At 44.8% G+C, this 13,838-nt stretch overlaps 1 protein-coding gene across 1 annotated transcript in view; it reads right to left on the bottom strand.

The window, feature by feature from the left end:
• Positions 1–13,827, bottom strand: part of LOC145351652 (organic cation/carnitine transporter 2-like) — a 68,248-nt gene extending 54,421 nt beyond the window's left edge. The window contains exons 1-3 of the mRNA XM_080201212.1: positions 13,812–13,827; positions 13,208–13,298; positions 8,716–8,842 (exon numbers count right to left, since the gene is read on the bottom strand). Coding sequence (XP_080057338.1) covers positions 8,716–8,842; positions 13,208–13,298; positions 13,812–13,827 — 234 coding nt within the window. The remainder of the gene's footprint in view (positions 1–8,715; positions 8,843–13,207; positions 13,299–13,811) is intronic.
• Between the last annotated feature and the right edge of the window lie 11 nt (positions 13,828–13,838).

Here is a 13,838-nt window from a genome sequence, read left to right as displayed (position 1 = left end):
TCTCATAAAACAGTTCTGTCAGGAAAATGATGGGATGCAAGTTGCTGTAGTAACACAACAACATGGGGACAGGTTAAGACCAGCGGGGTATTACTGTGCCCACACACCATAGTGCAGCTTTTAGAAGCAGGGATACTGACAGGTTTCAGATGCAGATGTTCAAAATGGGAGGCAAATCTAGGGATAATCATACAGAAATCAGCAGAGATATAGAGAAAATCTTGCAGGAGGGTTAACAGTGCTAGAGACTGAGCATGAATGTGTTACAGATGTCAATGAAGAGACAAGCAAAGGCTTACCGGAAGAACCACTCACTGTGAGAGAATAAGCAACCTTCATGTGGATAGGGCTAGAAAATACATCAATAACAAAACTCACACTGCATGGGTAGTGGTAAATTATGAAGAAACAGTAATTGCAGGGGAACAGATTCAGGAAGTAAATCAACACAGGGAGCAGAGTTGATAGTTTTAACTGAAGCTTTAGAATGGAGTGCAGGAAAATGTGTTAACACACACACAGACAGCTAATACGCTTTTGGGGGTAATTCATGACTATATTTCAGCTTGGAAAAGGCGAGGTTTTGTTACCTCAAGTGGAGGACACATGCAGCATAAAAATCTGATTAAAGATCTAATCCAAGCAGTCTGCATTCCTTCAGAAGCAGCAGTAATCAAAATACAAGCTCACAAAAAAATTATAAATAAGGCCTGACAGGGAAATAGCCAAGCAGACAGAGCAGCTAAAGACTTGTTGGAGCAAAATGTGGAAGGAACACAAGGAGCAGGTATAACAGAATTGCAAGTTAGTGATAATCCAGGCATTGATGCGAGGCAGGTACAAAAATAGGCCCCAGAGGAGGAGAAACAGATGGAGAAAACAAGGAGGGCAGAAAGAGTGAGTTGGTAAATGGAGAGGGGAGGGGAAGATATTAGCACTGGAGGCAGTGTAACAAATCTTGTTAAAGCTGTAACATGGGAAAGCACACACAAGCAGAGACAAGATGAACAATTAGGAACTGTTAGTGATGGAAGGGAATGGGAGAAATGATAGTTAAATTCTGTCAAAGATGTATTCAATGTGCTCATGGAAAACCAGGATGCCACTATAAAGTAAAGATGGGGGAATCAGCCTAGACCTAAAGGATCCATGGAAAAATTGGAAAATTGATTTCACAGGATCATTACCCAGAGTGAGAGGGAAGTGTTACAGTTTAGTTATCATTGAACTGTTTACAGGTGGGTTGAAGTGTTCCTGTGTAAAGATGCCACAGCCAAAACTGTAGCTTTGATATTGGCCAATGAACTAATACCTAGGTGGGGAGTGCCTCTTCAATTAGGATTAGAGCAAATTAAGATTGTTGCTGGAATCTGAAACCAAAAGAAAAACTGCAGTAGGTCTGGAAGCATCTGTAAGGAGAGAAAAGAGCTGACGTTTCAAGTCTAGACGAGTCTTTGTCAAAGCTAAAAGGCATAGAACGTGGGAGATATTTATACTGCAGAGGGCAGGAATGAAAGATGTGTCATAGCCACAGAAACTAGTTAATGGCTATTCACAGAGAGAATAATGGGTGTGAATGGCCAAATGGTAGAGAAGCTAAAATGAAGATGTGGTGTTGTGTGTGTTGGGGGGGGGGATTAGGTGAGATAAAAGTAAATTTAGAAAAGGAGAAGCAAAGGAGGAGAAAAGGTAAGGGAAGGGACCTAAAGTGGGGGAAAGAGTTGTGGGGGGGAGGAAGAAAAATGAAGATAATAAAGAAATAAAAGATAAGAACAGCAAAAAAATTAAACAAATTAGAATGAAGACACAGAGGTTGAGTTGGGGTAGAGCAAATCATCTGATGTTGTTGAATGCAATGTTGAGACGGAAGCTGTAAAGTGCCTAGCTGGAAAATGAGATGCTGTTCTTCCAGTTTGCATTGAGCTTCACTGGAACATTGCAGCAAACCAAGGACAGACATGTGGGCATGGGAACAGGATAGTGTGTTAAGATGGCAAGCAACCGGAAAGTGAGGGTCCTGATTGCACAGAGACTGAAGGTGCTCAGCAAAGTGATCACCCAGTGTACGCTCTCTCCGATATAAAGAAGACCACATTGGAAGCAGCGAATGCAATACACCAAATTGAAAGAGGTGCATGTGAAACACTGCTTAACCTGCATTGAGTGTTTTGGACCTTGGATGGTGAACATAGAAGAGGTAAAGGTACAGGTGTTACACCTTCTGTGATTGCATGGGAAGGTGCCATGAGTGATGGGAGAGATGTTGGGTATAGTGGAGGAGTGGACTAGGTTATCCTAGGGAGAATGGTCTCTGCGGAATGCTGACAGAGGGAGTGAAGAGAAGATATGTTTGGTGATGGCATCGTGCTGGAGTTGTCAAAAATAACAGAGGATTATGCTTTGCAAAGAGGCTGGCGGGGTGAAATGTGAGAACAAGGGGGACTCTATCCTTGTTCTGGGAGGGAAGGGAGGGAGTGAGAGCCATGGCACGGAGGTGGACCGCACGCCATTGAGGGCCTTGTCGACAGAGCCCTCAACAGCGTGTGGTCCTTCTCCCATGCCATGACCCTCACTTCCTCCCTCTGGGATTATGTCATTCATGCCACCTTCCCATGCAATCGCAAAAGGTACAACACCTGTCCCTTTATCTGTTCTATGCTCACCATCCAACGTCCAAAACACTCATTCCAGGTTAAGCAGCGATTCACTTACACCTCTTTCAATTTGGTGTATTTCATTCACTGCTCCCAATGTAGTCTCCTCTATATCAGAGAAACCAAGCGTGGACTGGGTGATCACTTTGCTGAGCACCTTCAGTTTGTGCGCAATCAGGATTCTGCTCTTCTGGTTGCTTGTCATTTTAACATACAATCCTGCTCCCATGCCCACATTACTGTCCTGGGCTTGTTGCAATGTTACAGTGAAGCTCAAACAAACTGGAAGGGCAGCATCTCACCTTCTGGTCTCAACATGCAATTAACAGCTTCAGATGATTTGCTCTACCCCACCTCGACCCCTCTGTCTTCATTCTATTTTGTTTTATTTTTTACTGTTCTCTTACCTTTTATTTCTTTATTGTCTTTCTTCATTTTTCTTTCCACTCTTTTCCCCTACTTAATGCGCCTTCCCTTACTTTTTCTCCCCCTTTGCTTCACTTTTTCTAGATCTTACTTCTGTTCCATCTATTTTCTTCCCTCCCTCCCCCAACATCTTCATTTTAGCTTCTCTGCCATTCACACCCTTTATTCTCTCTGTGGACAGCTATTAGCTGGTTTCCTTGGTTTCTGTGCTTATGACTCATTTTTCATTCCCTCACCCTGCAGTGTAAATATCTCCCACTTTCTATGCCTTTTAGCTTTGACAAAGGATTGTCTGGACTTGAAACGTCAGCTTTTTTCTCTCCTTACAGATGCTGCCAGACCTGCTGAGATTTTCCAGCATTTTCTCTTTTGGCCTTCTGAATTAGATTCAGATCAGGGGACTCACTTCACAGGGAGAGTTTTAAAAGAAGTTTGCAGAATATTGGGAATAAAAGAGAGGTTCACACATCATACCACCCAGAGAGTTCAGGAATGTGGAGCGAATGAATAGGACATTGAAGAACAGCTTAGCCAAAGCCATTCTGGATGAAGGAAATAATTGGGCACAGGCCTTCCCTGCAATTTTGCTAAAGGTAGAGAACCACCCCAACCCGAGGAACAAGCTTAATCCCTTTCGAATTGATGACTGGTAAGGTGATGTGATAGTGGGAAGCTGGGAAAGTGAAATTGGAAGACAGGCAGCATTTCAGTGTATGAGGGACCTAGTAGATTGTTTGCATTCTTGAAAGAAACAGGTAATCACTCAGCAACAACACAGGGGTTGGATGAAATTGGCAAAGAAAAACACTCCTAATACTTACGTGGCGAAAAACTGCAGCAGGCGACAGTGCAGAGGGACCTCGGGGTCCTTGTGCATGAGTCGCAAAAACCCAGCCTGCAGGTGCAGCAGGTGGTCAGGAAGGCGAATGGGATGCTGGCCTTCATAGCGAGGGGGATTGAATATAAAAGTAGGGAGGTCTTGCTGCAGCTGTATAGGGCATTGGTGAGGCCGCAGCTGGAGTACTGTGTGCAGTTTTGGTCACCATACTTACGCAAGGATATTTTGGCCTTGGAGGGAGTGCAGAGGAGGTTTACTAGGCTGATACCGGAGTTGAGGGGGTTGAGCTATGAGGAGAGGCTGAATAAACTAGGCTTGTACTCGTTGGAATTTAGAAGAATGAGGGGAGATCTCATTGAGACATATAAGATGATGAATGGGATGGATAAGATAGAGGTGGAGAGACTCTTCCCGCTCAGAAAGGACAGTAGGACTAGGGGGCACAGCCTCAAGATAAAGGGGGGGCAGTTTAGAACAGAGTTGAGGAGGAACTTCTTCACTCAAAGGGTGGTGAATCTCTGGAATTCTCTGCCCGTTGAAGTGGTGGAGGCTGCCTCGCTAAATATTTTTAAGACGCGGGTTGATGGGTTTTTGATAAGCGAGGGGATTAAGGGTTATGGGGAGAGGGCGGGAATGGGGAACTGAGCCACGACAGATCAGCCATGATCGTATTGAATGGCAGGGCAGGCTCGAAGGGCTAGATGGCCTACTCCTGCTCCTATTTCTTATGTTCTTATGTTCTTACTCCTGGAGTCAAAGTAATGGTACAGCTAATGACAGACAAGAAAGGATTAGACACTAGATGGGAAGGGCTTTTCATTGTAGTTGTGGCAAGACAGACATATGTCCTAATTGATGAGAAATATTGTACCATATGGAGACACTGGGCACAGTGGAAACCATACCCTAGTGGGCAGACTACCAGCACCGAAACTGTTCCAGTAAATGAATCATCTTGTAGAGCGCAGAATCAAATGGCTTCAATAGCCACAGGACTGGTGAGAGAGTTAACTGGATTTATAGACAAAATTATTAGGTTAACCAAGTCATAGCATTGAAATCAGATTAGTATTAGACCAAACAAAAATGAATAATTTAATTATTATGTTACTAATTTTAAGACCTTCGGGACACTCTTTATAATTACAGGATATAGCGCACGGAGCCAATCAGACCCAACGAGTCTGTTTTCCCAGGTCGGAGGTGATGACCACGAGGTGTCACAGGCTGAAAGTGAGACAGGCAAGGTTTAACTCAGATATCAAAGGGACGTTTTTTACACAGAGGGTGGTGGGGGCCTGGAATGCACTGCCAAGTAGGGTGGCGGAAGCGGACACACTGGGATCGTTTAAAACTTACCTGGATAGTCACATGAGCAGACTGGGAATGGAGGGAAACAAACGAATGGTCTAGTTGGACCAATGAGAGGCACAGGCTTGGAGGGCCGAAGGGCCTATTTCCTGTGCTGTACTGTTCTTTGTTCTTTGTTCTCTTTGATTGCCAACAATCAAGCCCCAACGCTGACTGTCAAGTTGGAACATTTGAAGATAAAAGCAATGAAGTTATAGCGCAATTCTGTAAAGTATATTCACATTTTAATATTAACAAATGGCCCAGAGACACCAAAAGAGGGCTTTTAAGATTATTAATTCAGATTGACAAGGTGACTGTACCCTATTTTTTTCTTGTATTGTTGAATTTGCTGTGTTTAATACAGCCAGTACATCGAAAATTGATTACAAATATTTATCCAAAGTCCAAAGGTGTATGGGTTAGGTGGATTGGCCATGCTAAATTGTCCCTTAGCATCAGGGAACCTAGCTTGGAGGCCCTTCAGCCCTCCAAACCTGTGCTGATTATGATGCCCTAACTAAAACATAAGAACATAAGAAATAGGAGCAGGAGTAGGCCATCTAGCCCTTCGAGCCTGCCCCGCCATTCAATAAGATCATGGCTGATCTGAAGTGGATCAGTTCCACTTTCCTACTTTAAGAACAAAAGAACAAAGAATAAAATCAGCCCGGGAAACAGGCCCTTCGGCCCAATGAGCCTGCGCCGTCATCCCAATGCCACCAGTCCCCCCCTCCACGCATGACCCTTGTCTAATGTTTTATGGCCATCCACATTGAGGGAAACTAATTTAGGGACAATTTATTACTGCCAATCAGCCTAACAGCTCATCTTTGGGGTGTGGGAGGAAACCGGAGCACCCGGAGAAAACCCATGCAAGCACGGGAAGAATGCGCAAACTCTCACAGACACTGGCCCAAATCCATATGTCTGCACAGCAATCAGTGATAGTCACTGAGCTGTTGTCTTGCCCAGTATCTGGTCCAGTTTAGGCACACACTAACGACATGAAGAAGCACTAGGCCAATCTTGAACAATCAAGAGCAGCCCAAGTACGACCCATCGTGTATATGCCCCTCATTGGACACAAGGCTTTCTCCCCATAACCCTTAATTCCCTTGTCTGTCAAAAACCTATCTACCCGTGACTTAAATATATTTAGCGAGGTAGCCTCCACCACTTCAACAGGCAGAGAATTCCAGAGATTCACCACCCTTTGAGTGAAGAAGTTCCTCCTCAACTCCGTTCTAAACTGCCCCCACCCCCTTATCTTGAGGCTGTGCCCTCTAGTCCTGCTATCCTTTCTAAGCGGGAAGAATCTCTCTACCTCGACCCTATCCATCCCTTTCATTATCTTATACATCTCGACAAGATCCCCCCTCATCCTTCTAAACTCCAACGAGTACAGACCCAGTCTATTTAGTCTCTCTTCATAGTCCAACCCCCTCATCTCCGGTATCAGCCTAGTGAACCTCCTCTGCACTCCCTCCAAGGCCAAAATATCCTTGCGCAAGTGCGGCGACCAAAACTACACACAGTACTCCAGCTGCGGCCTCACCAGTGCCCTGTACAGTTGCAGCAAGATCTCCCTGCTTTTATATTCTATCCCCCTCGCTATAAACGCCAGCATCCCATTCGCCTTCTTGATCACCTGCTGCACCTGCAGACTGGGTTTTAGCAACTCATGCACAAGGACCCCCAGGTCCCTCTGCACCGTAGCATGCTGCAGCTTTTTGCCTTTTAAATAGTAATCCTTCCTACTATTATTTCTGCCGAAGTGGATAACCTCACACTTGCTAACATTGTACTCCATCTGCCAGGTCCTCGCCCACTCGCTCAGCCTATCCAGATCAAAAAAATCCAGATTAAAAAAACCTTCTGCCCCTATTTGGTCTGTATCCCTTTATTTCCTTCCTATTCATGTACCCATTCAGATGCCTCTTAAATGTTGCTAATGTGCCAGCTGCCACCACATCATCTGGCAGCACGTTCCAGGTACCCACCACTCTCTGCGTGAAAAACTTCCCACGCACATCTCCCTTAAACCTTCCCCCTCTCACTTTGAACCTGTGCCCGCTTGTAACCTTGAAAATGTCTTTGACTATCCATCCTGTATATACCTCTCATAATTCTGTAGACATCGATCAGGTCTCCCCTTAGCCTCCGTCTTTCCAGTGAAAACAATCATAGTTTATTTAATCTCTCCTCATAGCCAACTCCATTGAGACCAGGCAAATTCTAGTGAACCTTCTTTGCACTCTCTCTAAAGCTTCCACATCTTTCTGTGGTGTGGTGATCCAAACTGCACATAATACTCCAGTTGCTGCCTAACCAATATCTTATATAGCTGCAACAGATTTCCCACCTGTGTTGCCATTTTTAGGGAACTGGACCTGCACACCCGGATACTCTGTTTGTTAATGTTTCTAAGGCTTCTGTACTCCAGTAGATACAAGCCTAGTCTTTCCACCCTTTCCCTCATAAGACAACCATCTCAGATTGTGGGTGGCACGGTGGTTAGCACTGCTGCCTCGCAGCACCAGGGACTCAGTTTTATGTCTATGTGGAGTTTGCACATTCTCCCCGTGCCTGTGTAGTTTCCTCCGAGTGCTTTGGTTTCCTCCCATTGTCCAAAAGATGTGTGGATTAGGTTGATTGGCCATGCAAAATTGTCCTTTAGTGTCCAGGGGATTAGGAGGGTGAAGGTATGAGGTTACAGGGATAGGACCTGGGTGGGACTGTTCAATAGGCCAGATGGCCTCTTTCTGCACTGTAGGTTTTATGATTCTATAATTGTTCTCTCTGCAAAGATCCTACATAAACTGCCTGCTCCCGTACATGGATAGTACATCTATAGCATGGATTGCAGTATGATTGGAAGAATGAACAGCAATTGTAAATCACCCAGACTGCTGTCCACTATTGCATAAAGGAAATCTCTGATGCTCCATATCCCAAAAGTTACCTTTCTTTCTTTCCAACCATTATCTTGTAAATTGAGCTTGTGTCTGTACATGGCCTGTTTGTGAACACAACTCCTCACTCACCTGAAGAAGGGGCAACACTCCAAAAGCTCGTGCTACCAAATAAACCTGTTGGACTTTAACCTGGTGTTGTGAGACTTCTTAATGTCCCCACCCCAGTCTAACGCCGGCATCTCCACATCATTTTCTCTTGCCAGAGAAGCAAGGGCAATGAGAACATGGCTTTGCAAATATTGAAGGGAACACTGCAATATTTGCAAGGTTGCCTATAATATTTTGGTTCTGATTCCAATAACTGCATGCACTTCGCTTTGCAGATGCTGCATATCAACTGTGGAATATAACACAACTGAAAGGATTCCGCAGCCTCTAGCTTCAGCTGGGAGGTCCTGTTATGCTTTTTATTTTGAGGGGTAATGCCCAGTCTCCTGGTAGCTGTCATGATGTTATCATTCTGCAGTACCTCAAGATCACTGAAGAAAACCTCTGGTGAAGTGATATGGTTTTTCTTTGCAATGTGTCGGAGAATTGTTTCTGCTTCCTGTACTCTTCCCGTTACCAGCAGCCAGTAAGGAGATTCAGGAATAAACCTGAAATTAAAGGTGTTTTTGTGTCAACTGAAGAGTACAAAAGTCACAGAAAGGATTTGATCGGTTACTATTAGCATTAACATTCTTCTTAATGGTAGATATTAACAAGCATTCAAATCAAGGAGTAGGTTCAGAGTGTTAGAATGTAACTGGTGACAACATTGATTGGATGTAATGTAACCAATGGGAACAAGATGTAAGGGTCAGCTGACCCAGTAAAACATGGATTCAATTACAGAGTGATGTAATAGTCAGCTGACCAGCTGATTCGCGATAAACAAGGATATTGGTTTCTGCTATCGCAGCGCCAAATGTCGTACTGGAGAATTTCTTGTTTCCCGAGTTGTGATAATTAAACTTAACAAAGTTTGCTTTTCTAAAATTCAACTAGCTTTTATTATCACAAAACTGCGTCCAGTATATGGCTGAATCTTGGAAACAGAGAGCAGTCCACACTAACTGCAGGTTCTATCCCAAGACTGCGCCTACTTCAAGGATCAATTCAATAGTTATGCATTTTCTTATCAGCTTACATGATTTTAATAATACGAAGAACAAAGAACAAAAACAGCCTGGGAAACAGGCCCTTCGGCCCAACGAGCCCGCGCCACCATCTCAACACCACCAGTCCCCCTCTCCACCCACAACCCTTGTCTAATGTTTTATGGCCATCCAGATTGAGGGAAACTGATTTAGGGACAATTTATTACTGCCAATCAGCCTAACAGCTCATCTTTGGGGTGTGGGAGGAAACCGGAGCACCCAGAGAAAACCCACGTAAGCACGGGGAGAATGTGCAAACTCTCTCAGACACCGGCCCAAATCCATGTGTCTGCACAGCAATCAGTGATAGTCACTGAGCTGTCGTCTTGCCCAGTATCTGGTCCAGTTTAGGCACACACTAACGACATGAAGCACTAGGCCAATCTCGTACAACCAAGAGCAGCCCCAGTACGACCCATCGGTACATCGAACAAAACAAATTCTGTGACTCCCTCATCCCCGACCTTGGTTCTGTGACTCCTTTATGCCTTATTTTCTGTAATGAACAAATTCTGTGACTCCCTCCTTCCTGACCTTATCTAATGTCTCGTATGTTATCTCACGGTACATGGAGTCATCTGTGTAAAGGCCAGCTCTCCTGGTGTTAATCATGTGTCACCCAGGCTATGTGAAGTCAGTCTCATCAAAATAGACTGAAGGCCAAGCATTTGGTCTTCACTGGTTGTAGTCATTTCTTTGTTCAGAGTCAGTCAGCTTTACAGGGGTCTGGCATTTTGAAATGGCTTGGTCTGCTGTCCTTTACTTTATAATAAATACTTGACCATTTTTCCCATCAGGCTACTGCTTCATTCATACACTATCACAGTGGGAAGTTTGGAGTGGCCCAGGATGAGGCCCGAAGTTCGGAGTAATGACGTTTTTTTATTAAACCTTTTCTTTGATTTATAAGTTGGACTAAGTTTTATTGTATTTTCATTAGCTGCATTTTGAAGAGTTCCTCCTAAAGAAACAGAGAGAATGATATGAAAGATAATGGAATTTGGACAAGATGGTAGAAATGCCTGGATCAGAATTTACAAAAATTATGATCACTATCCCAAAGTGTGGTGGATGCTGGGGTAGTGAGTAAATTTAAGGAGCAGTTAGACAGATTTTTGATTGGTAATGGATTGAAAGGTTATGGGGGGAAAGCAGGAAAATGGGGATAAAGAGAATATCAGCCATGATCGAATGGTGGAGTGGACTCAATGGGCCTATTTTTTATGAACTTATGAAATTTTATTAATTGATATGGCTTAGAGCAAGAAAGGAGCTGGGGCACTTTGCTTTGTCTGTTTCACTAAACTATATTAAGCATTGCATGGAATGGAAACTCCAACAGGAAAAGAATGAAATGTCTTTATCCAGATTTCTCAGCCTCCGACCTGCTCTTGTAACCACCGTATCTATGTGGCTGGTCTAGTTATATTTCTGGTTAATGGTGACCCCTAGATGTTGATGGTGGGGGCACGTAGTGATGCGGACATAATTAGATATCAAAGGGAGTAATGTCAGAAAAACAGAGGTAGATTTGTAATTAAAGTATAGATTTAAGTGGGTTTGATTTAGTGCATCAGATGGGTAAAATTCTAGTTAGGTAAGACAATCTTAGACAAAGGGATTTGTATGTCCAGGGATTCGGTCAGTTCAAACTGCGCTCCTATTGTGCTTAGCGGGGTTATGACATGAAAAGTAAATAAACTTGGAGAAGTAAAAAGTCGTGGTTTAGAAACTGGGGCATCTTTAGAGCAGTAAGGTTTTCGGGATTGTGATTTTAACTGAATTCATAACAGTTAAGTGTAGGAACCTAGGAAAGGAACACCTCTCTCAGGTTTGCTACATGAAAAGCTATATCATGGAGTCATAAAGTCATAGGGGCATACAGTGCAGAAAAGGCCCTTTGGCCCATTGAGTTTGCATAGACAATATCTACCATAAAAGGCGTGGTCATCCCATTTTCCTGCACTTGTCTCAAGTCCTTGAATGTTATGATATTTCAAGCGCTCATCCAAATATTTTGTTATAGTTTATAAGGTTTCTGGCCTCCACTACCTTGATGTGGGTATGCCGGCGTTGGACTGGTGTAAACACAGTAAAAAGTCTGACAACACCAGGTTTTAGTCCAACCTATTTATTTGATAATATACTCGCAAGCTTTTGGGTTAGCCCAACCCGAAAGCTTGCGAGTATATTATCAAATAAATAGGTTGGACTAAAACCTGGTGTTGTCAGACTTTTTACTGTGTCTCCACTACCTTGCCAGTCAGTGCATTCCAGATTCCCACCAATCTCTGAGTGAAAACGGTTTTCCTCAAATCCCCTCTTGCCCCTTACTCCAAAACCATGCCCCCTCATGATTGACCCCTCAACCAATGGAAACAGTTGTGCCCTACTCACCCTGTCCATACCTCTCATCATCTTGTGCACCTCAATCATGACCCTCCTTAACCCTCTCTGCTCTAAGGTAAACAATCCAAGCCTATCTAGTCTCTCATTATATCTCAAATGCTCCATCCCAGGCAACACTGTGGTGAACCTCCTCTGTATGCTTTCTAGTGCTACCACTTTCTTCCTATAGTGAGGTGACCAGAATTGCATACAGTACTCCAGCTGTGACCTAACCAACACTCTGTATAACCCCAACATTATCTCCTTGCTCTTATACTTGATATCATGACTGATGAAAGCCAGTGTCCAATGTGCCTTCTTAACCATCCTATTCATGTGCCTTCAGGGATCTGTGAACAATTCCCCAAGGTCCCTCTGTTCTGGTTAAGAAAGCCAATGCCTGAAATTTAAATAACAGCTTGTTAATAAATCAAGAGAAATGAAGAGAAGTTTTCAACGAGTCTGAAGTTGAAGGAACAAAGACTATAACAGGATGCCATTCTGGAATCTTCCCGTCCAGTGATAACACCAATCAGGAACATAAAAGTTAGATTTTCTCTTGTTGGAGGTGGCTATTGCCTTGCACATGTGATGCAAATGTTACAGCCACCTACGTCAACCTAAGCTAGGATGTAGCCCAGGCCTTTCTGAATACAGGCATAGGCTGCTTAATAAAATCAAAGGTTACAAATGGAACTGAAAATTGTGGAACCATCAGCAAACATCCACAGTGCTAACTTTATGATGGATGGAAAGACAACGGTAGAGCAGCTGCAGACAGTTTTGCTTAGGATACTATCGAGAGGCACGTGAAATAGTGTCCTGTAGCAGAGATGTTTGGTTTCCCACAGCCAGAGCTATCTTTCTCCTTTGCTCTGACAAAGGGTCATCCAGACTGGTTGAGATTTTTCAGCATTTTCTGTTTTTGTTTCAGATTCCAGCATCCGCAGTAATTTGCTTCCATCTTCCTCCTCGATGGGTGTGACCGCAACTGGAGGAGACGCTTCCTCTGATTCTTATGGACTTCAATTTTACTAGGATGCTTTGATGTCAGAATCAGTCAAATGCTGCCTTGGTGGCAATGGGCAGTCACCCTCACCTCTGGAGTTCAGCTCTTTTCTCCATGTTTGGGGTAAGATTGTCTTGGGGTCTGCAGTCGAGTGTCAGAACCAAAGCTGAGCGCTGGTGAGCAAGTCAGCCAGCGAATAAGCATTGCTTGATAGCTCTGTTGACAACTGCCCTCACTCCTTATATGAAAAATGGTATTTGTCATAATCAGAGTCACTAATGAGAGAGGAAGTAAAGTGCTCATTTGTTGACCAGTGGACTCTGATTGGCAGAGGTGCTTTTTGGGCGATTTTAATTCTAAGTGCTGAATCTGGGCACAATTCAGATCCGACTCGGAAACCTGTTCTTGGGTGCCCCCATACGCACTCAACCTTGAAAAAGAAATCACGGGTCTGAATCACGCTGTGGACGGGGATTATTGCGTCCGAAACGCTGCTGCTCCGATCGGAGCCTTCAACTGTGCATGCGCAGAGAGAAAAAAAATTAGAGAAACGCGCCCCTGTCACATTGTTCCTGGCCGCAAAACGTGGGTAAAGTGGCCCAGAAACAAAAAGTGGGAGCAGTGGCCCCCAAAAGATATCGCCCAACCCCCATAACATAACTGTCCCCCTGATCCACCCAACTCCCCCCCCCCCCCAACTACCCAGGCTGACCGTGACCCCCTGCCTCCTTCCCCCCTCCCCCCACCGATCGCCCGCAGAGTGGCAGCGGACCCCACCAGCCTCTGCTCACCCCGACCAGAGATCCATCTGGCCCACCTCCCTCCTCCTCCCACCTCCACCCCCCCCCCCACCCCCAAGCAGAGAATGATCGAGCCTCCCTCCTCCCCTCCCCACCCCCACCAGAGAGCAATTTGGCCCATAGCCCTCCCCCCCGCCCCCGCCAGAGAATGACCGGGGCCTCCCACCCCCACCCCCAACGGGGAACGATTGGGCCTCCCTCCCCCGCCCCCATCGGAGATGCATCTGACTCGCCTCTTCCTCCATCCCCCCAACCA

Source organism: Carcharhinus amblyrhynchos, chromosome 13 (genome assembly GCF_965287045.1).
Source record: "Carcharhinus amblyrhynchos chromosome 13, sCarAmb.v2.hapA, whole genome shotgun sequence".
NCBI classification, from domain to species: Eukaryota; Metazoa; Chordata; class Chondrichthyes; order Carcharhiniformes; family Carcharhinidae; genus Carcharhinus; species Carcharhinus amblyrhynchos.
Note: the sequence above shows the minus strand (reverse complement) of the source record. Positions and strands in the feature narration are given on the sequence as shown.